This window comes from Carcharodon carcharias, chromosome 4 (genome assembly GCF_017639515.1).
Source record: "Carcharodon carcharias isolate sCarCar2 chromosome 4, sCarCar2.pri, whole genome shotgun sequence".
Classification (NCBI taxonomy): Eukaryota; Metazoa; Chordata; class Chondrichthyes; order Lamniformes; family Lamnidae; genus Carcharodon; species Carcharodon carcharias.
The window spans coordinates 113,517,996-113,542,692 of NC_054470.1; the positions used below are offsets into that span (position 1 = coordinate 113,517,996).

Consider the following 24,697-nt stretch of genomic DNA (forward strand, 5'->3'; position numbering starts at 1 on the left):
CTGCGATATTTATCCAAGATCAGTAGTCATGCAGGATGCTCACGGTCATGTCTATCAGCTTAATTTTTAAAATTAATTCTTGGGATGCAAGCATTACTGGCTAGGCCAGCACTTATTGCCTCTTGAGAAGGTGAGCTGCCTTTTGAACCTCTGCAGTCCATGTGGTGTTAGGGAGGGAGTTCCAGAATTTTGACCCAGCGACAGTGAAGGAACGGCGATATATTTCCAAGTCAGGATGGTGAGTGGTTTGGAGGGGAACTTCCGGGTGGCGGTGTTCCTAAGTGTCTGCTGCTTTTGTCCTTCTAGATGGTAGAGGTTACGGGATTGGAAGGTGCTGTCAACTAAATGTTAATCCACTTCTACTGGATTGGAGTTATATTACAATCATTTGCCTTAGGCAAAAACTAGTACTGGCTATTCTTGTAACTGGTCTGAGCATCTTTGGTGGTGTCTCTCTGCTGGCTATGCCTAACCCAAAGTGTAATAATAGCACCCCAGATCTGATCCAGGTATTTGAACCTTTCACATAAGCTCCCAAGGCTTCTCCAGTCTTTACCGATGAGGAAATGCTCGATATGTCTTGGATAAGACAACTTACACAAGACAGGGGATCAAGGAATCGAGGATAATATTAGCATGTATTGAGGATTGGTTAATAAAAGAAAATAAAGATTTGCATTTATATAGCGCCTTTCATGATCACAGGACGTCGCAAAGCACTTTCCAATCAATGACATATTTTTGAAGTGCTGTCACTGTTATAATGTGGAAAACACAGCAGCCAGTTTGTGTGCAGCGAGGTCCAAAATACAAAAGGACAGAAAACAGAGACTAGGAATAAACAGTTCATTTTTGGGTTGACAAGGAGTAACCAGCAGAGTACCACAAGGATCAGTGCTCATGCCTCAGCTATGTGCAATATAATCAATGGCTTAGAGGTGGGGATTAAGTTTAATACATCTAAGATAGTTGACAATATAAAGCTAAATGATAAAGTATACTACAAGGAGGTCACCATAGAGGCTGCAAAGGAATATAGGTCAGTTAAGTGACTGGGTTAGAAAGTGATAGGTGGAGTAAAGTTTTGGGATATATGAAATTATCCACGTTGGAAGGAAGAAAAGGAAATTTATTTCTTTAAAGGTGAAAGACTAGTTAATGTTGGTATTCAGAAGGATTTAGGTATCCTTGTGCACAAATCACAGGACTGTCAATATGTAGGTGCAGCAAACAATTAAGAAAGCAAAATGTTTGTCAGCCTTTATTACACTGGTTTGGAGTACAAGAATTAGGAAGTCTGCTGCAATTATAAAAGGTTTTGGTGGGACCACATCTAAAGTAATGTGTAGTTTTGGCTCCTTAGTGATGGAAGGATATACTTGCCTTGGAAAGGGTCACAGCAAAGATTCAGTGGATTGTTTTCTGGGGTGAGAGGGTTGTCCTACAAGGAAAGGTTGAGTCGAATGGGCTTACGTTCTCTGGAGTATAGCAGAATGAGAGGTCATCTAATTGAATGTATAAAATTCTTAGAAGGTTTGACAGGTCAGACGCTGAGAGGTTGTTTCCCCCTGGTTGGGGAATCTAGAACATGGGGAACACAGTCTCAGATTAAGGGGTCAGTCCTTCAGAACTGAATGAGGAGAAATTTCTTCATCAGGGGATTGTGAATCTTTGGACTTTTCTACTCCAGAGAGTTGTGGATGCTCAGTTGTTGAGTATATTTAAGACTGAAATTGATCCAAATTTGTTCCCTAAGGGGATCGAGGGATATGTGGATAGGGCAGGAAAGTGGAGTTGATGGAAAAGGCCAGCCATGACTTTATTGATTAGGGCAGCAGATTCAATTGGCCATATGGCCTACTCCTGATTCTATGTCTTATAGACAGCCACACTTCTATGTTCCCCATTGACACAAAGATTGATGATTTAATAAGTAGTGTAGACAGAAGCATAAAATTACAAAGACACATGGATAGATTAAATGAATAGACAAAAATGTGGTAGATGGATTTCAACGCAAGTCATTGTGAGGTCATTGATTTTCAGACAAGGGGGTTACTTAAATGGCAAAAAACTGGGAAGAATGAAGATCCAAAGAGATTTAGGGATCCGTGTACACAGATCCCTAAAATGTAGTGGCCTGACACAAAAATAATCATTGAAATAGAATGTTAGACTTTACATCTAGAAGACTAGAATATAAAAAGGGGGGGACGTTTTACTACAGATGTATAAAAATCTGGTTAGACCACATCTGGAGCACTGTGTACAGCTCTGGCCACTGCACCTTCCAAGGGATATACTGGCCTTGGAAGGATTGATGTGCAGATGAGGTTTTGACTGAGATAGATAGGTTCTTGATTGGTAAGGGGATCAAAAGTTACGGGGAGAAGGTGGGAGAAAGGGGTTGAGAAACTTATCAGCTATGATTGAATGGCAGAGCAGACTCGTTGCGCTGAATGGCCTAATTTCTGCTCCTATGTCTTATGGTCTTTATTCATCAGAATGTCACCAGGTCCAAGGGTTAAATCATGAGGAGATCATCATGATCATGATACATCAACCAAGCTGTATTCCCTGGATCAGAGAAGATTAAGGGGTGATTTGATTGAGGCTCTTAGGACCTTGAAAGGAATTGCTAGGGTGGAAAAAGGAAGATTTTTTTCTGTTGGTGGTGGGGAGTCCAGAGCAAGGGAACGTAACCTTAAACTCAGAAGCAGGCCATTCAGCAGAGAGGCTAGGAAACACTTTTTCACACAAGGGGTTGTAGGTTTATGGGACATTCTCCCCCCAAAAGCAGTAGATGCTTGGCCTCAATTAATAGCTTTAAACCTGAGATTGATAGATTTTTGCTAGTCAAGGGTACAAAAGGTGAAGGAACCAAAGCAGGGTGGATGGAGTTAAAGTACAGAAGCTGTCATAATCCCAACTGAATCAGGAACAGGCTCGAGGGGCTGAATGGCCTCCCCTTGTTCCTATGTTCCTATCATGAGGCCAGATATGAATGGCTGAGCTGATTTAGTTCATAGAAAGAGGACATGCGGAGCAACAGTTTTAATCTGACTCCCCTAATTTAATCGGTGCAGTTTGTCATTACGTCATGATACGAAATAAAGAAAATGTTCCAGTTCCCCACATCAGCCGTCCTCTTGTTTTTCTCCTGCATTCTCACATTTTGAAGGCAAAATACTGCAGATCCTAATTATCTACACCCTACCTACCCATTAAAATCAGTGGCAGGATCGAGTTTGCCGAATTAAAAAGAAAACAGAAAGGTCTCTTGTTTCTATAGTGCCTTTCACAGCCTCAGAACATCCAAAAGTGCTTTACAGTCAAGAAAGTACTTAAAAGTGCAGTTACTACTGTAATGCAGGAAGCTCGGCAGCCGAGCTGTGTACAGCAAGCTCCCACAAAAAGCAATGAGATAACAGAGGCAAAAGACTGCAGATGTTGGAAATCTGAAATATAAACAGAAAACACCTGAAACACTCAACAGGGCAGGCAGCATCTGTAGGGAGGGAGAGAGAGATGGGGTGGGGGGCGGGGTGGGGGGGGGAAATGGTGAGAAAGAGAGAGAGAGATAGTTATTGGGTCCAATTTTAACTCACTCAAAGCCCACTCAGTTTCACAGAGATAAAATGGGGCCCTAATGCTTCAGATGAAGGTCATTGAGCTGAAACAGTAACTCACTTTCTCTCTCCACAGATGCAGTCTGACATACTGAGTAGCATTTGGTGCTTATATCCCAAACCGTGACTGGCAAAATTTTACCTTTGCAGCTTTCTGTTTAAGCTAAATTGTCCCTCATTGTAGCTACTTTACTTTCCTTCTTCAACAAAATTCTGAGCCCAGAAAGCTAATCACACCAAACCAACCTGTAATTACCCCTCTGATCACAAATGGTTCGAGTCCTTTCAACTACAATAAGTGAGAATGAGCTGAGAAATGTCCAAAGGCAGCTTTCATTATGTAAAGCATCCCATAAAATTGTATTCAATATCTCTCCTGCTGCCCTGTGAACTTAATCCCTCAGTAGCATTTTGAGCATATAGCTGTACCGCCAGTGCCCCGCTTTGTCAGTGTAACAACAACAAAAACTTGTAACAAAAACAGAAAATGCTGGAAAAACTCAGCAGGTCTGGCAGCATCAGTGGAGAGAGAAACAGAGTTAATGTTTCGAGTCCGTATGACCTTTCTTCAGAGCTGCAGAGAAGAGGAAATGTGATGAAATTGGAACTGGAAATGTGATGAAACAAAAACTTGTATTTTGAAGGACACAAAACAGTTAACCTCGATGCACAGAAAGAACGAGTTAACTGAAACCCTGACTCATGGTCAGCTTGGAGAACATTAACAAGTGGACAATGCCACAAGTGAACTGTAACTATGAATCACCATCAGTTCCTGGCAACAATTGCTGAAAAAAGTGACAATTTTTGTCGAAGCTTTTCACCTTGCACTCATCAGGACAATTCGCAATAAAAGTGCCCAGTCTACCTCCAATTACCCTGGAAGGACAAGGTATCTCAAAAATTTGAGCAACAAGTGAAGCTAGCTGTTTCACACTGCTACTATACAGTAGCAACACATGTGGTTTACGTCCTAACAGGATGCTGCCGTCAAGCCAAAAAGACATTCTACCGATCACACAAATGAGTAATGTGGTATATGAATTTCAGTGCCAGTGAGGTGGTAGGTATGTAAGCCATATGACCCAAAGATTAGCAGATCGTATTAAACAGCATGACCCTTCCACTGTTCATAATGGGCAAAGTACAGACCGTACCCAACCAGCCTGTGCTTGCAAAACAGTGTCCAACTTTAAACATAAACCTGCGATTGGACAACATTTGCTAAATAACCCTCAGTGCACTAAGAATTATGCTGACAACCAATTTAAGATTGTCAGTCAGGCTTGCAGTGTGGTACATTATGTGTACCAGAAGCTACATATATTAATACACAGGTCCCTGTTCTTTGCAGACTGAAAGAACATGTGCACATATTGTGCCTGTTTCAGCTAAACAAAATAACTGACAGCCATTCACTGGTTCATTCCCCAAGACAATGTCTTGACCAATCAGAGTTAAACTGCCTGGTTTCAATTTCAAATAATGCTTGGCAGTTAAATGTCAGTCACCATCAACTGGTGCATTCTCCATGGCAACGCCTCTACCAGAGTCCACTTGCCAACCAATCAGCACTCTCTTCTCAAAGTATAAATATGTTGTTTCCCCAGACATTGGTATTTTCTTGCGAATTGCCCTGATGTGTGTATGACAAAAGGCTTCGATGAAAAAAAGTCTCTTTTTCAGCAATACTCAAGTTCTGTACTAACAAATGAATAATGAAAGAAGTATTATCATTGGAACGATGTCAAGAGCTAAACAACAATCACCGTGAAATAAATCGCCTTATCTTCTGTTGTATTAATAGTTGGGTAGGAGGTAAGGAATTGTCTTTGACCTTGCACTTTTGCATAGCTCAGAAGACTGAGATTCCAACAGAAAGAGGTGTGAAAGACCAGGTGATCCAACAGGCTGTTAACTGAGACCTAGGTGTGTGATAACGTGACTGGGACACTATAAAAAAAGGACAACATCGAAGTGTGGTCACTGCAGTTAAGTGAAGAAGCACGAGCCTTGGTCAGCTCCAAATCTAGGCCTATAATCAACACCAGTAACCATCAGTCGCATGGGCACTTGATTACAGTCAAATGGTAAAGGGGTTTGTACTGGGGTTTTGTTGGTTTAATAAAGGAACAAATTTAAGGTTTAATCAAAACCTGTTTGTCGTGTGTATTCTGTTCTTGTAATTCTGAGTTCCAAGAATCACTGTAATGAGGAAGGGAACAAAACCCCTTACGATTTATACTGTGTAAAAACACAGTAAAACAACCCCAGGCACTTCACAGGAGCAACTGCCAAACAAAACTAAGCTTTGAGCCACATAAGGAGCTATTAGGGGGACAGGTGACTGAAAGCTTGGTCAAAGACGTTGCTTTTAAGAGGCATCTTAAGGAAGAGAGAGATCTGGAGAGGTTTAGGGATGGAATTCCACAGCTTAGAGCCCAGGCAGCTGATGACACGGCCACTAATGATGGAGCAACGGAAATTGGGAATGCGCAAAGGTCAGAATTAGAGGAGTGCGGAGATCTCAGAGGGCGTAGGGCTGGAGGACGTTACAGAAATATGGTGGAGGTAAAACCATGGAGGGATTTGAACATGAGGTAGAGATTTTTTAAATCGATGTGTTGCTGGATGGGGAGCCAAAAGGCAATGGGTTGAATTGAACTTGGCGAAAATGAAAATACAGGCAGCAGAGTTTTGGATGAGTTCAAGTTTACAGAAGGTACATGGTGAAAGGTTGGGCCTGTAGAACACAAGAAGATATGAAATAGGAATAGGAGTGGACTATCCAGCCCCTCGAACCTGCTCTGCCATTCAATAAGATCATGGCTGACGATCCTGTGTTTTGATTTCCACATTCCCATCTAACTCCAATAACCTTTGATTCCCTTGCCTAACAAGAATCTATCTACCTCTGCCTTAAAAATATTCAATGACCCCTGCCCCCACCACCTTCTGAGGCAGAGAATTCCAAAGTTGCACAACCCTCAGAGAGAAAAAATTCCTCTGCAGCCAGAACCTTCGGGTAGGCGCGTGGGGGCGGGGCCCTGCTCGCCAACTCGTAAAATGACACTTGGTGACGTTGGGCGTGTGTCCCAGCATCACCACGCATCACTCAGATCTTCAGTTCAGCGGGCGTGCACCGGAGTTGACTGCAATTAACAGAGCTGTCCATCTAACCTTAAGGTTGTCAGGCAGGCGAAGAGCCCAGGCGGCCTTCACATTTATCATGGAACTTCATCCACAGGCAGGATGAGGTTTCATGAAGTGTTCATAAATCAAATACATTTTTTTATTAAAATTCATTGATATGTCCCAGCTCATGTCATACTGTCACATGAGGGGACATGTATTAAAAACATTTTTTTTTCCTTTATTTAAATTTTTGATAATCAAACTAATCTCTCTGAGGCAGCTCTGTGCCTCAGGGAGATTTCTGCGCACATGCGTGAAAGAGCGCAGGCCCCGCCTCAGCCTACTCCCCCGCCCGCACAGGGCGCTCAGCACTTCTGGGTGTGGGTCACTCTGGGCCTTAATTGGCCACCCACGTAAAATGCGGCATGCAGCCTATCGTGGGCAGCGATCAGCTGCATGCCCACTCCTGCTCAGCCCCCTGTTGGGGAGAAAATTCTCCCCCTCATCTCTGTCCTTAAAGGTCAACACCTACTTTTAAAACAGTGGCCCCTAGTTCTGGCCTCCCACAAGAGAAAACGTCCTTTCAATGTCCACCTTGTCAAGGCCGTTCAGGATCTTATATACTTCAATCAAATCACCCCTCATTCTTCTAAACTCTAGTGGAAACAAGCCCGGTCTGTCCAAACTTTCCCCATAAGACAACCCACTCATTCCAGGTATCAACCTAGTAAACCTCCTTTGAACTGCCTCCAATGAATTGGAGGAGTCAGCTACAAGGGTAAATAAGACATCGATGAGGAAATCAGAGGTGGCCTGAAGCAGAAACCCCAAACAAGTGCTTATATCTACATTTTTCTAGATTCTTTTCTTGAAAGTAGTTAAGTGAGCAGAAGAGCAAGCTATTTGCTTGTGCGCAGTAAGTACCTTGGATTTATCTGTTATGTTGCTGACGCCTATACTAGCAATTTTCCAGCTGTCAGATGGTTGGCTGGCAGACCAGAGCAGAAAATCAAAGCTGTTTCCTTCTGGTCGAAAGTACATATTCAATCTTCCAGCATCTGTACCAGTTAGCTGATATACAAGCCTCACGCAGCTTTCTCCCAGCGCATGGAGTCCAGGGCTGGTAAGGAGGCCCACTTTTCCATTGTGATGAGAACCTTCCATGTAGATATAGCGGCCTGAAAAACAAGGAGGACACAAGTCATTATCAAACTCCAGATCAGCGACAGATGTGGAGATTTTACTAGAATGTTCATTTAAGTGTTGGCAAGAGAAAGCCCCCAGCTCCCTTCTTTCAGGAGCAGGGATATTAATTAAAAGTTTTGAAGGGTTTTTTTTCAATTAAGAAAATGACTACAGTACCTCAACATATCCACAATGTTTCTGTATATTTTTTAAAGCCAATCTCAATGATTTAAAATGGTGTTACTCACAGATGGTGGCCTCAATGTGCTGATCTAAAATGCTTACATTTTTTGTGACAAATCCATTTTCAATTATATTAATCAAACTACATCAAGGTTCCCACTTTTTAAATATGCCAAGGATTATTTTTCAAAGCTACTTTTTTTTTTAAGCAATTATGCAGCCCGAATGAGCTGGTTCATGGTACATTTTGCATTTGACGAAAAGCAAATAGTTTGGAGTGAAGCTCGAGGAAAACCTGTTCACTAAAAGGGTGCAATTTTGGACATAATTTGTGCCTGGAGTGAGGAGTGTGCCCAAAGCGGAAATCCCACCTTCTGGTTCCCATGCTTCATGTGCCTCCAGCAAGTGACAGCCCACTTCACCCCATCAGCCATCTTAAACACTCACTCCCTCCATCATTGCTGCACAATGGCTGCAGTGTGTACCATCTACAAGATGCATCGCCACAACCAACCAAGACTCCTTAGACAGCATCTTCCAAACCCACGACCCACTACCACCTAGAAGGACTGTGGAGGTTTGGGTTATGTTACACTAGGGTGTTATCGGTTTACTTTTATATCAATGCATAACTGAATCCATAGAACTCAAAGGGTGGATGGAAGCCTTTATGTGGTTTAGATTTTTGACTTTCGATATATATTTATGAACAGAGCTATGGAGCTATGCAGAAACCAAGAAAGTTTTGCTAAATCTTTATAAATTACAGGTTAGACCCCAGCCTGGAATATTGTGGGGCACCACACTTTAGGGAGTATGTCAAGGCCTTGCAAAGAGTGCAGGGGAGATTTACTTGTAATGGTACCAGGGATGAAGGATTTCAGTTAATGTTGAGAGACGGGAAAAGCCGGGATTGTTCCCCTAATAATGGAGAAGAAGATTTATCGGAAGTGCTCAAAATCATGAACAGTTTTGTGAGAGTAAATAAAGAGAAACTGATCAGTGGCAGAAGAATCAGGAACCAGAGGACACAGATTTAGGGTAACTGGCAAAAGAACCAGAGGGGAGATGAGGGACATTTTTTATGCAGGGAGTTGTTGTGATCTAGAAGACACTGCCTGGAAGGGCAGTGGTAGCAGATTTAATAATAACTTGCAAAAGGGAATTGGATAAATACTTGAAGGGGAAAAATTTGCAGGGCTATGGGGAAAGAGCGGGGGGATAGTGGGGCTAGTGGGACAATTCTTTCAATAGAGCCAGCACAGATATGATGGGCTGAATGGCCTCCTTATGTGCTCTACTATTCTATTATTCTATGATTTCCAAAAGCTAATTTCCCTCATCATAAAGGGCACAAAATTCACCCCATCTACTTTTCCTATTGTGAATTTACAGGTATGAATCTTAGCTTCAGACAGTGCTGGTCTCAAGATCATGACAATAACTAGCACCTTTAATGTGTTTAAGCATCCCAAGGAGAATTGCCAGACAAAAATTCCAGGATTTATGATTACCTATTATCCCAGTAGACCCAGACAATGGGAAGAAGCACCCTCTCTGGAGTGGGAGAGAATGACCTGAGGCAGTTGAATCCCCAATAATGGAAACAGTAATGCAAAAGAATTGATCCGACTGCAATATAATTGGATGCTCCAGCTGTTCTGTCTTGGAACTTACTCCTGTATGAAATGACCATTCGCTAATGAGCATAATAGCTCAGTATTTCTAACTTCCAGTTCCACATGAGCACCTCAATGTTTATAAGGAATGGTAACATAGTGATTATGTTACTGGACAAGTAATCCTGAGGCTTGAGCTGATGCTTTGGGGACATGAGCTCAAATGTCACCTTGGCAACTGGGGGAATTTAAATTCAATTAAGTAAAATGCAACATCAGTCTGGAATGAAAATCTAGTCTCAGTAACGATGGCTAGGAAACTGATGGATTGTTTTAAAAATCCATCTGGTTCACCAATGTCCTTTAGGGAAGGAAATCTACCATATTTCTCCGGTCTGGCCTACATGTGACTCCAGACCCATAGCAACGTGGTTGACTTTCTAACTGCCCTCTGAAATGGCCTCGCAAGCAGTTGTATTCAAGAAGGCAGCTCAGCATCATCTTCTCAACGGCAATTAGTGATGGGAAATAAATGCTGGCCTCACATCCCAAAAATGAATTTTAAAAAGCAGTAATTTTTCGAGCTCCGGGCAATCAGCCGTTAATACAAGTGTCTAGCAATATCCCTGTGCTTCCACAATCTAACAAAGCACATACCTCTAAAATCTGAAAATAGACTTTGCAAAAATATTTCTTAAAATATACTGGCTGACACAGCCACAGAAAGCATTGCTGAGAATCATAAACAAAAGACAGGGTGTTGACAGCTGAGCCACGGTTTAACATAATGAGAATTAACAATGCCAATCCAGAAAATTTTCACCAGAGCATTGAGTGGATAAAGGCTACAAACATAATTAGTCAGTCCATAAATCAGTGATATGTAGGTTAACAACTCTCAGCCTCATATCATCAGTAAAAGCAGTTGAGATTAAGTGACTGCAAAAAAAACTAAACCATATCTAACGATTGATGTTTCTGATTTAGACACAACTACTGTTTCCCTTATTGAGCAACCAAGGCAAGAGATTGAGAGTGAAAGAGATTGAGAGACAGAGAGAGTGAGAGAGAGAGAGAGAGATTGAGATAGAGAGAGAGAGAGAGAGAGAGAGAGAGAGATTGAGAGAGAGAGTGAGGGAGAGTGAGAGTGAGAGAGAGATTGAGAGAAAGAGGGAGATTGAGAGAGAGAGAGAGAGAAAGAGTGAGGGAGAGACAGAGAGAGCGAGAGAGAGAGTGAGGGAGAGAGAGAGGGAGAGGTTGAGAGGGAAGAGGGAGAGGGGAGGGGGTGAGTGAGAGAGTGAGGGAGAGATTAAGAGAGAAAGAGAAAGAGAGAGAGAGTGAGAGAGACACAATGTGAGAGAGAGAGGAAGGAAAGACAGAAATAAAGGCAGGAGGGAAGAACAGAAAGAAGGAAGGAAGTTTCACTGTCAAAAAGAAGATTTGAAGCCAGTGCAAATAGTCATCATGGATAAGGATCAAACAGAGACTCGCTGAAGTTATGACAATAAATTGCATTTATACAAAGCCCTTATTGTCAAAAAGTGCCCCAAAAACGTCTCACAGGGGCTTTATTAGACACGGTTTGACACCGAGACATATAGGCCAGGATTTTTCCGTATTGGGTTCACATTCACTCCCTCCACCACTGATGCACAGTGGTAGCAGTGTGTACCATCTACAAGATGCACTGCAGGAATTCACCAAGGCTCCTTAGGCAGCGTCTTCCAAACCCACGACCACTACCATCTAGAAGGATAAGAGCAGGAGACACATAGAAACACCACCACTTGGAAGTTCCCCTCCAAGCCACTCACCATCCTGACTTGGAAATATATTACCGTTCCTTCACTGTTGCTGGGTCAAAATCCTGGAACTCCCTCCCTAACAGCACTGTGGGTGTACCTACACCACATGGACTGCAGAGGTTCAAGAAGGCAGCTCACCACCACCTTCTCAGGGTAATTAGGGATGGGCAATAAATGCTGGTCCAGCCAGCAATGCCTCAGTTCATCCTGTAAGTGAATAAAAAAAAAGCTCAGCCGCTGCTGAAAGCCTCAGCCATGCTATTGTTATCTCGAGACTTAACAATTCCAATGCTCTTCTGGCCAGCCTGCCACATTCCACCCTATGTAAAATTACATATCTAAAAATTTGCTGCTCATGCCCTAACTCACAACAAATCCTGTTCACCCTTCACCCCTGTGCCTGATGAGCTGCATTGGCTCTTGGTCTGGCAATACCTTGAATTTAAAATTCTCATCCTTGTTTGCAAATTTTATATGGTCTCACCCTCCTCCATCTCTGTAACCTCCAGATAACCAGCCTATAACCCTGCCGAGATCTCTGCGCTCCTCCAATTTGGCCTCTTGCACACCCCCAAATCTCATCATCTCACCATTGGCAGCTGTGCCTTCAGCTGCCTGGGCCCTAAGCTCTGAAATTCTCTCCCTAAGCCCCTCCTTCTCTGAAAATTTCAAAAATGAAATAGATTATTGTTAGGCAGCAAATCCTATCACTGGGTCAAAATCCTGGAACTCCCTCCCTAACAGCACTGTGGGTGTACCTACACCACAGGGGCCACAGTGGTTCAAGAAGGTGGCTCACCACCAATTTCCTGAGGGCCATTCACGATGAGCAATAAATGTTGGCCTTGTCAATGACACCCACATCCCAAGAATGAATAAATTTTAAAAGGAATCACCCAGTTCCCATCAATGGAAAAGGTTAAAAACCAGGGAGACTAGTCAATGTCCTCAACTAATGTCCTTGTGTCCTTAGTTGCCACCAGCTCTGCTTGACTCCTCTCCTATATTTAGGATTACAAAACCAAGGTAGATCGATAGGGTTAAGATACAGAACAGCCATGATCACACTGAATGGCGGAATAGGTTCCAGGGTTTTTTTGTGAAAATTCGTTCATGGGACGTGGATGTTACAGGCTAGGCTAGAAATTATAGCCCATACCTATTTGAAGGTGGTGATGAGCTGCCTTCTTGAACTGCTTCAGTCCATCTGGTGTAGGTACACCCACAGTGTTGTTTGGAGGAAGTTCCAGGATTTTGACCCCGCGACAGTGAAGAAATGGCAATATATTTCCAAGTCAGGGTGGTGAGTCGCTAGGAGGGGAACTTCCAGGTGCGGTGTTCCCATGTGTCTGCTGCCCTTGTCCTTCTAGGTGGAAGGGAGTCCCAGGATTTTGACCTAGAAAGCTATCCTTCTGTGTTCCTATGACGTGAGGGGCCTTTTGCCCATGAGTGCCAAATTGTTTTCTGCTTCTTTCTCTTCCACACTGAGTGACACACAGGGCGGCTCGTTTCTTCTGTTGTTTTCAGAGCCATGTACTCCAGTTAAACACTTCAGTGCAATAAAAAGATTTGCATTTCTATAGCATCTTTCACAACCTCAAGACATCCCAAAGCATTTTACAGGCAGTGAAGTGCTTTCCAAAACAAATAGTCACCGTTTTAATATAGGAAACACAGCAGCCAATTTACACACGGCAAGCTCCTACAAGCTGCAACATACTAATGACCAAAGAATCTGTTTTAGTGATTTTGGTTGAGGGATTAATATTGGCCCTGGGCACCGAGGGAGAAATCCCCTGCTCTTCTTCAAAGTAGTGCAGTGGGATGGTTCATATCCACCTGAAAGGGCAGACAGGTCTCAGTTTAATGTGTCTTCTGGGCAGCACCTCTGAACAGTGCAGCACTCCCTCAGCCTGGATTTTGTGCTCAAGTCTCTGGAGGGTTACTTGAACTCACAACCTCCTGATTCAGAGACAAGGATCCTATCAAATCAGCCATGGATTACAAAGGGGAGGTGTCGGAGCTTTTAATCTTCAGATGAAACTTTAAACTGTGGCCTTGTGCATCCCGTTAGGGGGACTTCTCATGGCATTGGAACAGGGGAGTCCTCCCCAGTATACAGGGGCGAGCATTACCAAAACAGACTATCTGGTCATTATCACATTGCTGTTTGTGGGACCTTGCTGTGTGTAAATTGGCTGCTGTGTTTCCTACATTCCAATAGTGACTATACTTCAAAAGGTTTTTAATTGGCTGCAAAGCACTTTGAGATGCCCCAAAGCTATGAAAGGCACTATAGAAATGCAAGTCTTTCTTTAACATTGACCAATTGGCCAATTCTCCTGATTATAGAAGATTAAGGGGTGATCTAATTTTTAAAATTAATTTACGTGATGTGGATGTCGCTGGCTAGGTCAGCATTTATTGCCCATCCCTAATTGTCCTGAGAAGGTGGTGGTGAGCCGCCTTCTTGAACCGCCACAGTCCCTGCAGTGTAGGTACACCCACAGTGCTGTTAGGAAATGAGGTGTTTAAGATGATTTAAGGGTAAATAGAGAGAAACTATTTCTCTTGTTGGGGGAGTTCAAAACAAAAGGGCAGAACTTTAACATTAGAACTAGGCTGTTCAGGGGTGATGTCAGGAAGCACTTCTTCCCACCAATGATAGTGCAAATCCAGATCTCCCTTCCTCAAAAAGCTATTGAGCCGGGAGGGAATCAATTGAGAATTTCAAAACTGAGATTGATAAGAGTTTTCATTCAATAAGGTGTAATAAGGGTTATGGAACCAAGTTGAGTAGATGGAGTTAAGATATAGTTCAGCCATGTTTTAAATGAATGGCGGAACAGGCTCAAGGGGCTGAATGGCCTCCTCCTGCTCCTATGTTCCCTACTGGGGCATTCGAGACAATGGGAAAGATTTTCACTCTGTCGCTTGGTGTCAGACTGGCTTGGCAGATCAGCAACCTGTTAGAGGAGCCAACTCACTTTCATTTTTATATATGTTGAGAGACAGGAAACACTAGGATTGTTCTCCTCAGCATAGAGGAGGTTATAGGAAGATTTAAAAGAGGAGTTTAAAATCATGAAGGATTCTAATAGTGTGAATAAAGAGAAACTGTTTCCACTGGCATGAGGATTGGAGATCAGAGGACACAGTGTTAAGATAATTGACTGAAGAGCCAGTGGGAAAGATGAGGAGTGTTTCTTTGAAAAAGCACATCGAGTTGTTGTGATCTGGAATGCGCTGCCCGAAAGGGTGGTGGAAGTAGATTCGATAATAACTCTCAAAAGGAGAATTGGCTAAATAGTTGAAGGGCAGAAGATTGCATAAGAATGTAAGAAATAGGAGCTGCAGTAGACCATTCAGCCTTTCGAGCCTTGTCTGCCATTAAATACAATCAAAGCTGATCTTCTACCTCAAGTTCAGCTTCCCACATTAGCCCCATATCGCTTAATTCCCTTAGTTCCCATAAATCTATTGACCTCTGTCTTGAATATACTCCCCCAACATGTCCTGTTCTCTCAACTCAGCTCTCTGAAACTCAATGCTCCAGGGGAGGGCAAAGAAAACACTTCAAAGACAGTCTGACGCTCTCCTTGAAATGTGGCAGCATTGATCTTAATGGCTGAGGGGAACTTGTTGCCAATCGTTCAGAATGGCAATAACTCGTCCATCAAGCTGCATCACGCTTTGAATCCCAACACCCTCATGATGAGGCAGAGCGGTGGCAGAGAGGGAGAGAAAAGGAAGCAAATCTTGCACTCCGGATCCCACTACCTCTTGGAATGTCCTGCCGAAAATCCGCCTGTTCAGTCACATGAAAATCCATGGCAGAAATGGCGACTCTAAGTGACATCATTCTCGAAGGCACAGCCAACATCAAAGATTCAACAACTGGGCATCCACAGTTCTCTGGGGTAAAGAATTTCAAAGATCCACCAGCCTTTTGGGGAAGAAATTTCTCCTCACCTCTGTCTTAAATGGTTCAGCCCATACTCCGAGACTGTGCCCCCTAGTTCTAGACTCTGTCACCAGGAAAAACACCCTCCCTGCATCTACCCTGTAAAACCGCTTAGGAATTTAATTGTTTCAATCAGGTCATGTGTCATTCTTCTGAACTCCAGGGAATATGGGCTTTGCCTACTTAATGTCTCCTCATAGGACAGCTCTTCACGTCCCAGGAATTAGCAGGATTATGGGAAAAGAGTAGGGGAGTGGGACTGTAGCTCAAAGAGCCAGAACAGGTCCAGTGGCTTCCCTCCGTGTTCTAAGCTTCTATGGTCCAATAGAAATGAGGCTGTGAAAGGTGTGGTATAAACGCAAGTTTTAGCCTTATATAACGATTTTCTGACTTATTTGTGAAAATGTTAGCAGGAATGCTAACTTTAAGTCCTAAGACATAGCAACAGCATAAAACAAAGGAATTTCAACAACAGCTTAAGTAGGTCAAGAAGAATGGATTGAGTGCTTCCGTTAATCTATCATGAGGTTTCTTACTATCTAAATGGCTATGATACTACGCAACTGAACCTTAGAACAGATTGCCGGGTTTAAGGGAAAAGAGTTACCCAGCACAGAGCGCCATTTTAAATGCACCCCTGATTTTTCATGACTTTTAATATCTGTATATCCTAAGGGATTGCAAAATATACTGCAACACAAAAATATGTTTGCCACAGCAGAACAGCATTAAGTAGAATAAGTGGATTTGACAGTAAGGCTGGCCGACATCCAACAGTCAGTGAACGCTGAAGTGCTAAGTGGCTCATCCTGAAGTGAAGTTAACAGTTCTACACTTGAAACAGCTGCAAAACACCACATTTCCTGAGGACAAGTCCGCCATGTTGTCATGTAATGCCGTGTTTTAAATTGCTCTCAGTGTCTGAGTAAGGCAGACCAGGCCAGCCTTTATTGTCCATCACAGGCCCAGCTGACAGCATACTTGTCTTTCCATTCTATAGGCTGTGTGTTCAACTCCCACTCTGGTGACTTGAGCACAACATTTAGGTTGACACTCCCAGTGCAGCAGTGAAGGGGTGCTGCACTGTTGGAGGTGCTGTTTTTCAGGTAAAATGTTAAAACAAGGTCTTGCCTGCCCTCTCAGGGGTGGATGTAAAAGATCCCACAGATGTTATTTTGCAGTAGGGCAGTGGAGTCCTCCCCATTGTCCTAGGCAATATTTATCCCTCAAACAGCATCACTGAAAAGTAATTCTGGTTCAGTTCTAATCACATTGATTTCTGTGGGAGATCGCTGTGCACATTGGCAGCCACGTTTCCTAAATTACAACAGTAATTACACTTCAGAAAATTCCTTCATTCGGCTGTAAAGTGTTTTGGGGTGTCCTGAGGTGGGGGATAGGCACTATATAAATGCAAGGTCTTTCCAACTCTCCAGTTACTAAGAAAATATGACGTGGCTCTTCTCCTGAGATTGAGTGTTCACACTCTGGAAGTGACAGTTTGGGCAAGGTGTGAAATGGACTGCCAATTTAACTCCTGCTTGTTGGCTGTCAATAAACAAAAATTAAAAAGTCCACCGTGAGTATTGTCACAGCTGCACCTACCCAAACATTTATCACCACACGGGAGAGGAGTCAAGCAGAGCTGGTGGCAACTAGGGACACAAGGACATTAGTTAAGGACATTGACTAGTCTCCCTGGTTTTTAACCTTTTCCATTGATGGGAACTGGGTGATTCCTTTTAAAATTCATTCATTTTTGGGATGTGGGTGTCATTGGCAAGGCCAACATTTATTGCTCAGCGTGAATGGCCCTCAAGAAATTGGTGGTGAGCCGCCTTCTTGAACCACTGTGGCCCCTGTGGTGTAGGTACACCCACAGTGCTGTTAGGGAGGGAGTTCCAGGATTTTGACCCAGTGACAGTGAAGGAACAGTGATATATTTCCAAGTCAGGATGGTGAGTAACTTGGAGGGGAACTTGCAGGCGGTGGTGTTCCCATGCTTTTGCTGCCCTTGTCCTTCTAGGTGGTAATGGTCGCGGGTTTTGAATGAACTGTCGAAGGAGCTTTGGCAAGTTGCTCCAGTGCATCTTGTAGATGATACACACTGCCGCCACAGCATCGGTGGTGGAGGGAGTGAATGTTGAAGGTGATGAATGGGATGCTTATCAAGAGGGCTGCTTTGTCCTGGATGTCGAGCTTCTTGAGTGCATGTCAGCTGCACAGTGTCATCCCTCCCGAAATCCAAATGCAAATAGGCAAAGGGTGTGAAACAAGTGACTGACCCATTCCCAAGGAGGAGAGCAGGTTAAAATTCAGGTTGGAAAGTGCCTCCCTCAGGACACTGGCTCAGTCTGTCTGCCTTACTGTGTATTTTTCAATGTATTCACTCTGCTGCTTCTACATTCTTGGAAAGAGATCAGTTATGTGACGGACGGTATGTTTTGCTTTAGCTTGCTGCTGCTCAGCAGAGACTGGAAGAAAAACACCAGTGGATCCTGTGCAATGTTAAAGGAAAAGAATCAATGCCAATATTGTGGAGCAGCTGTTACTCTAACAGCAAACCGCACCCCCCACCCCCACCAACTTGGCTCAGCCTTCCTTTCCAATCCAGGATTTTATTTAATTCCTAACTGAAGCTAATGTATTTCTAAACTTACGCTTCTAATTAAAACAAGATATGCCTTTTAAGAAAAGCGAAATCCATGTTACAGTTAAGTGCAGCACTGCCCAAAGTTATTCTCACTTTAGCATGTCCATATTGAGATTCTGATTGAATCTCACCCAATAGCCAAACAGTGTTTTTCTCTTTACCACACAAGTAAAATTAAAACTTATTTTTTACATTTTCCTTTCATGGGATGTGGGCATCACCGACAAGGCCAGCATTTATTGCCCATTCCTAATTGCCTTTGAGCTGAGTGGCTTACGAGGCCATTTCAGAGGCCAGTTAAGAGTCAGCAACTTTGCTGTGGGTCTGGAGTCACACGTGGGCCAGACCAGGTATGGATGACAGATTTCACTTCCCTAAATGGCATTAATGAACCAGATGGGTTATTTGTTATTTGAAAAAGGAAGAATACGCAATGTTATGGGGAGAAGACAGGAGAATGGCACTAAGTTAACTGCTCATTCAGAAAACTAGCGCAGGCACGACGGGCTGATTGGCCTCCTTCTGCACTGTAACAATTCTGTGATTCTGTGAGTGTTTGTGACAGTTCAGTAGTTTCATGGTCACCATTACCGATACTGTTTTTTGATTCCAAATGTATTTAATTAAATGAATTTAAACTCCCCAAGCCCCACGGGATTTAACTCGTATTTCTTGATCATTAGTCTGGGATCCTGCATTACTCGTCCAGTAACATAACCATTATGCTACTATACCTCTAAAAGCATATGCAATTATAGCACAGAAACAGGCCATTCAGCCCATCTGGTCCATACTCCACACAAGCCTCATCCCATCTCTACTTTATCTCATCCCATCAGAATATTCCCATTCTGTATCCTGCATCTGCTTACCTAGCTTTCCCTTAAAAGCATCTATACTGTTCACATAAACCACTCCCTGTGACAGTCAGTTCTACGTTCTCCTAACTAACTAAAGAAGTTTCTTCTGAATTCTCTATGGGATTTATATTTATAGCCCCTTAGATTTGGTCTCCCCCATAAGTTGAATCATTTTCTCCACATCTACCCTATTGAACACTTGCATAATGTTAAAGACCTCAATCAGGTCATCTTTAAGTATTTCTCTTTTCTCTGGAGAAGAGGGCCCCAGTCTTCCCTCAGAGTTAAAACTTCTGAGTTCTGGAATCATCCTAGTAAACTTTTTTTGCATCTTCTCCAGTGCCATTAAAGCCTTGTTGTAATATGGAGACTAGAACTGTACACACAGTGCTCTAAGTCTGGACCAACCAAGACTCTATACAAGATTAACAATAATTCTCTGCTTTTGAATTCTCTTCCTCTAGAAATGGACCCCAGTGCATTTGTATGGCTTTGCTAACCTTTGTTACTACCTATAATGATTTGTGAATCTTTACCCTAGATCCCTTTGTGTCTCTACTTCATTTAAACACTCATTTGGTGCATAGCCACCGAAGTTAGAGCAACTAAAATCGGAGCTACTCAACAGGCCAGAATTGGGGGAGTACAGAGATCCTCCAGGGGGGTTGAAGAGCTGGAGGAGAATGTGGAGGTAGGAAGGGGTAAGGCCATGGAGGAATTTGAACACAAGGGTGGGAATTTCTAAAATCAAGGTGTTGTCAGACTGGAAGTGGGCACAGAGCTGTTGGGTAAATGGTTCTTGGTGCGAGACACAGAGTTTTATATGTCAAACTGGGGGCAAAGGTACCCCAGAACCACAATTACCTTTCTGAAAAAAGATCTCTGGTTGGTTGGATGTTGGATGGTATAGGTAGACTACAAGTAATCTCAGTGCCTCTAATTCCAGGAGGGGAATTCTGCCTCAACAGAAACCTCCTGCACGATGCCTGAAAGGGTGGTGGAAACAGATTGTACAATGATCTTCAAAAACATTGGATAAATACTTGAAAGAGGAAAAAATTGCAGGGATATGGGAAAAGAAAGTGGGGAGTGGGGCTAAGTGAATTGCTCTTCGAAACAGCCAGCCAATGGGCCAAATGACCTCCTTGTGGTCTGTACAATTCTATGAGCTCAGGTTTACAGAGGATGACAGATGGGAGGCTGCTCAGGAGACCAGTGATGTGGTAGCGTAGTGGCTATGTTTCCAGGTTTATAATCCAGCAGCCTGACTGAAGTCATTAGGTTAAATCCCACCATGGGGCAACTGGATAATTTAAATTCAGATAATTAAATAAATGCGGAATTAAACGCTGGTGTCAGTTTTGGCAGGAGGTCTTGTGGTGCAGTGGGTAGTGTCCCTGCCTCTGAGCCAGAAGCTCTGGGTTTGAGTTCCACTCCAGGACTTGATGGCCAGGAAGGTGTGTTCATAACACGGCCAAACAAGTTGAGTATCAACTCGCAAATCTTTCCGACTCATACCAATGGCAGGCGCTAAGAGTCAGGGTCTCCTGGTCCAGGAGACTCCAGGTCAGGCATGTGATGGGAATAATGTTGGAGCCTCTCCATCACTATCCATAGCTCCAGACTACAACATGCATGTAAAATTCCTGAGTGAACTGTAACACACTGCTGTCAGTTATGGTGCCCATGAAACTACAGGATTGTCATAAAAACCACCTGGTTCACTAATGCCCTTTAGGGAAGGAAATCTGCTACCTTAGCTGGTCCAGCCTACTTGTGAAATGTGGTTGATCCTTAACTGCCTCTGAAATGGCCTAGCAAGCCACTTAGTTGTTTTCAAGAAGGAAGCTCAGCTTCTGGAGGGCAACTAGGGTTGGGTAATAAATGCTGGCCTTGCCAGCGACACTCACATCCCATAACTGAATAAAAAAGTAATGATGAAATAGTCATTAACTGAATCCCTCTTGATCCAGGGAAGGTTGAGAATGTGAAACTTGCTACCATGATTAGGAGTTGAGTTGAGCAGTATAGATACATTTAAGGGGAAGTTCAGTAAGCACATAAGGGAGAAAGGAATAGAAGAGTAGACTGATAGGCTGAGATGAAGAGGGGGTGGGGAGGAGGCTCATGTGGAGCTTAAACACTGACTTAGACCAGTTGGCCTGTTTCCCTGCTGGAAATTCATATAATTATAGGTTTGTGGTACTCCCGCTACAATGACCGGTGATGCAGCATCATTAAAAAAAGGTTGAATAGGCTTTATGGATCTGCGGCTAGGGAGTTCCCCATTAACATAGCTGAATTGACAACCACTGGTAGAGACTCAAGCCAGTGAAAGGCAAAAACAGACTGAATTACTTACTGGAACAGTAACTGCAAGCGTCCAGACACTGGACCATGTTACTTCAACAGAACAATTCTTTTTCCTTACTTCACCTTCTCAATCTACTAAACCATGAAACCTTGGCTTTGTACGTGTAAGGACACAATAATGGCCTTGATGTAGACTCATCATGGTACAGGAGGCCATTTTGTCCACCCCATCCTTGCTAGCTCTCTATGGAGCAATTTACTCTGTTCCATGGGCACCATTACTGACAGCGGTGTGTTACAGTTCACTCAGAAATTTCCCACGCTTGTTCCCTCTATTCCTGCAACTAGCTGAACTCATTGCCTCATGCCAACACTGATAGCAATTTGCATTTTGATAGCTAAGCATTTGTTGTTAAATTTCACTCAACTTTTACCAGACAAAATGAAGAATTATGAACAAATGGTCATTTGGAACTTGAATATTGCCAAAAAAGGAGACATGTTGCTGAGGCTTTCCATCTTTTATTCTTCAATGGGATAAGGGCATTACTGGCAAGGCCAACATTTGTTGCCCATCCCTAATTGCCCTTGAGTGGCTTGCGAGGCCATTTCAGAGGGCAGTTAAGAGTCAATGACATTGCTGTAGGTCTGGAGTCACATATAGGCCAGAACAGGTAAGGATAGCAGATTTCCTTCCCTAAAGGATATTAGTGAACCAGATGGGAACTTGCAACAATCGATGATAGTTTCATGGTCACCACTACTTATGTAATGGTGCTCCAGTGGGATTATGAACCTGTATCCACAGAGCATTAGACTGGGCCTCTGGATTGCTAGTCCAGCAGCATTACCACCAGGTCACCATCTCCCTCTGAGTCAGCTGGACAAAAGTAAAAGTTCCAAATTTCAAATTATCACAATAATTTATAGTGCAAGAGAATACTCAGCCAATCAGAGTCAACTTGTCAACCAATCAGCATTCCTTTTCTCCATTACTGGCATGCAAGCGCAACACCTTCAATATTTCTACACATAGCTGTGCAGAAACAGGTCATTGTCACAGCAGAGACTATCATACTGAGCAACTATATTATCCAAACACCTTGCCAGGAAAGGAAGTATTAACTTTATACTGGGAGGAAAATCAAATAAGGTAATGCAAGATTGAGTATCAGAATGCACATCAAATACTAGTCAAGTTATTTCATTATTAAAAAATTGCTATTTTGATGCCTCAACTGGTTAAGATAGTAAATAGCTGACCACAACAACAACAACTTGTATTTATGTAGCACCATTAATGTAGTAAAATGCCCCAAAATGCTTCCTTCGCAGGACAAAATCTGATGCCCAGCCACTTGAGGAGCAGTGATTGGACTTGCCTGTGAAGGCTTCTGTGGTCAAGCAGCCTACTGATGTTCTCACATGAAGAATGAACACTTGGGGCAGAATCTTCTGTTCGGTGTGCGTCCGGTTGCCAATGTGTAAGATGATGCGCGGTGACGTCGGGTATGTGTCCCGATGTCACCGCGCGTCATTCCGATCTTTTGGTTGGCGGGCGCACGCCGGAGTCAGCTGAGCAACCACCGCACTGTCAAAGGCCTGTTAAGGCCATTAATAAACTAATTAAAGTGATTGTCAGGGCTGTCTGTCCAACCTGAAGGGTGGCGAGCAGGCGAAGAGCCCAGGCGGCCTTCGCATTTTTCATGAAACCTCATCCACGGGTGGGATGAGGTTTCATGAAGGATTTATTAATGAAATAAGATCTTTTATCAAAATTCATAAACATGTCCCAGCTCATGTGACAGTGTCACATGAGGGGACATGTCTGAATATTTTTTTTTCTCTTTTTTTTCATTGTTTCATTTTGAGTGCCTCAGGGAGATTTCTATGCTCTTTCGCACGTATGCGCAGGCCCCAACTCAGCCTATCCCCCACACTCACCCCCCACCCGCAAAGGGAGCGCTCAGCGTTTCTGGGTGCGTGACACGCTGGGCGGGCGTTAATTGGTTAGGTTCAGGGGTTTAACTGGGCTGGAATATAAAAAGGGTGGAAGTTGTGTTACAGCTGCACAGAGCTCTGAGTGGAGCCCATTTTGAGCATTGCGTTCAGCCCTGGCTCAGTGATTCAGGGAGGGTATATTGATCTTGGTGGGAGTACAACATAGATTCACCAGAACAATAGAGGGTTAAATTATGGGCACAGCTGCACAGACTAGTATTTCCTTCAGTGTAGGAAAAGAGGCTGTCTAATTTACATTTTCTTCATTCATGGGATGTGGGCACCACTGGCTAGGCCAGCATTTATTACCCATCCCTAACTGCCCTTGTGCAGAGGGCATTTAATAGTCAACCATGTTGCTAGGCCAAATCAGGTAAGGATAGCAGATTTCCTTCCCTGAAGGACATTAGTGAACCAGATGGAGTTTTCCCTGACAATCGGCAATGGTTTTGAGGTCACCATCAGACTTTTAATTCCAGACTTTTATTGAATTCAAATTTCATTGCCTGCTGTGGTGGGATTGAACCCAGATCCCCAGAGCATTACCCTGGGTCTCTAGGATAATAGCCCAGTGACAAAACCACTACACTATCACCTCCCCATAAACTTAGATGTTTGAAGGATCCAATAGAGTAGGTAGAGAGAAACTACTCCCTCTGGTGAGAAAGTCCAGGACAAAGGAGACTGAACCTTAAAAATTCGAGCCAGGCTGTTCAGGGGTGATGTCAGGGAGCACTTCTTCACACAAAGGGGAGTGGAAATCTGGAACTCTCCCCCAAAACGCTGTTGAGGCTGGGAGTCAATAGAAAATTTCAAAAGTAAGATTGACAGATTTTGTTTCAGTAAACGTTTTAAGGGTTACAAGGCCCAAGGTGGGTGGGTGGGGTTACGATACAGATCAACCATGATCTAAATGAATGATGGTTCAAGAGGCTGCATGTCCTCTCTCTGCTACCATGAGCCTGTTCAAACCAAAATATCCTCATCTCTATGAATTCAGAATTGGTCAAAAGTTGTAGTTAAATTGCCCCTATTGTAGTGATGCACAATAGATGTGTTGGCAATAGCTCAGCTCCAGACTCACATTTTGATCAGACATCACATGCAGGAGTTTGAGACCCCCTTTCAAGGAGATTATCTCATGCCACTTGGGGTTGGCAAGACCTGCAGTATAACTGCAGTCCAGTGTGAAGCTGAGTTTTCATTTGTCCTACTATGCAGAGTTTCTATCTAGTGTAATGTTTTACATATCCAAAATAAACCTTACCACTTTCGTCCCTGCCCTCCTTTTAATTCATGGGATGTGGGCATAGTTGGCAAGGTCAGTGTTTATTACCCATCCCTATTTTC

The 24,697-nt window shown here is 43.3% G+C and overlaps 1 protein-coding gene across 4 annotated transcripts in view; it reads right to left on the reverse strand.

The window, feature by feature from the left end:
- Positions 1 to 24,697, reverse strand: part of mamdc2a (MAM domain containing 2a) — a 118,225-nt gene that overhangs the window by 90,443 nt on the left and 3,085 nt on the right. For all 4 annotated transcript variants that reach the window (XM_041186795.1, XM_041186793.1, XM_041186794.1 and 1 more), the window contains exon 3: positions 7,689 to 7,942. In XM_041186795.1, the coding sequence (XP_041042729.1) occupies positions 7,689 to 7,942 (254 nt within the window). The remainder of the gene's footprint in view (positions 1 to 7,688; positions 7,943 to 24,697) is intronic.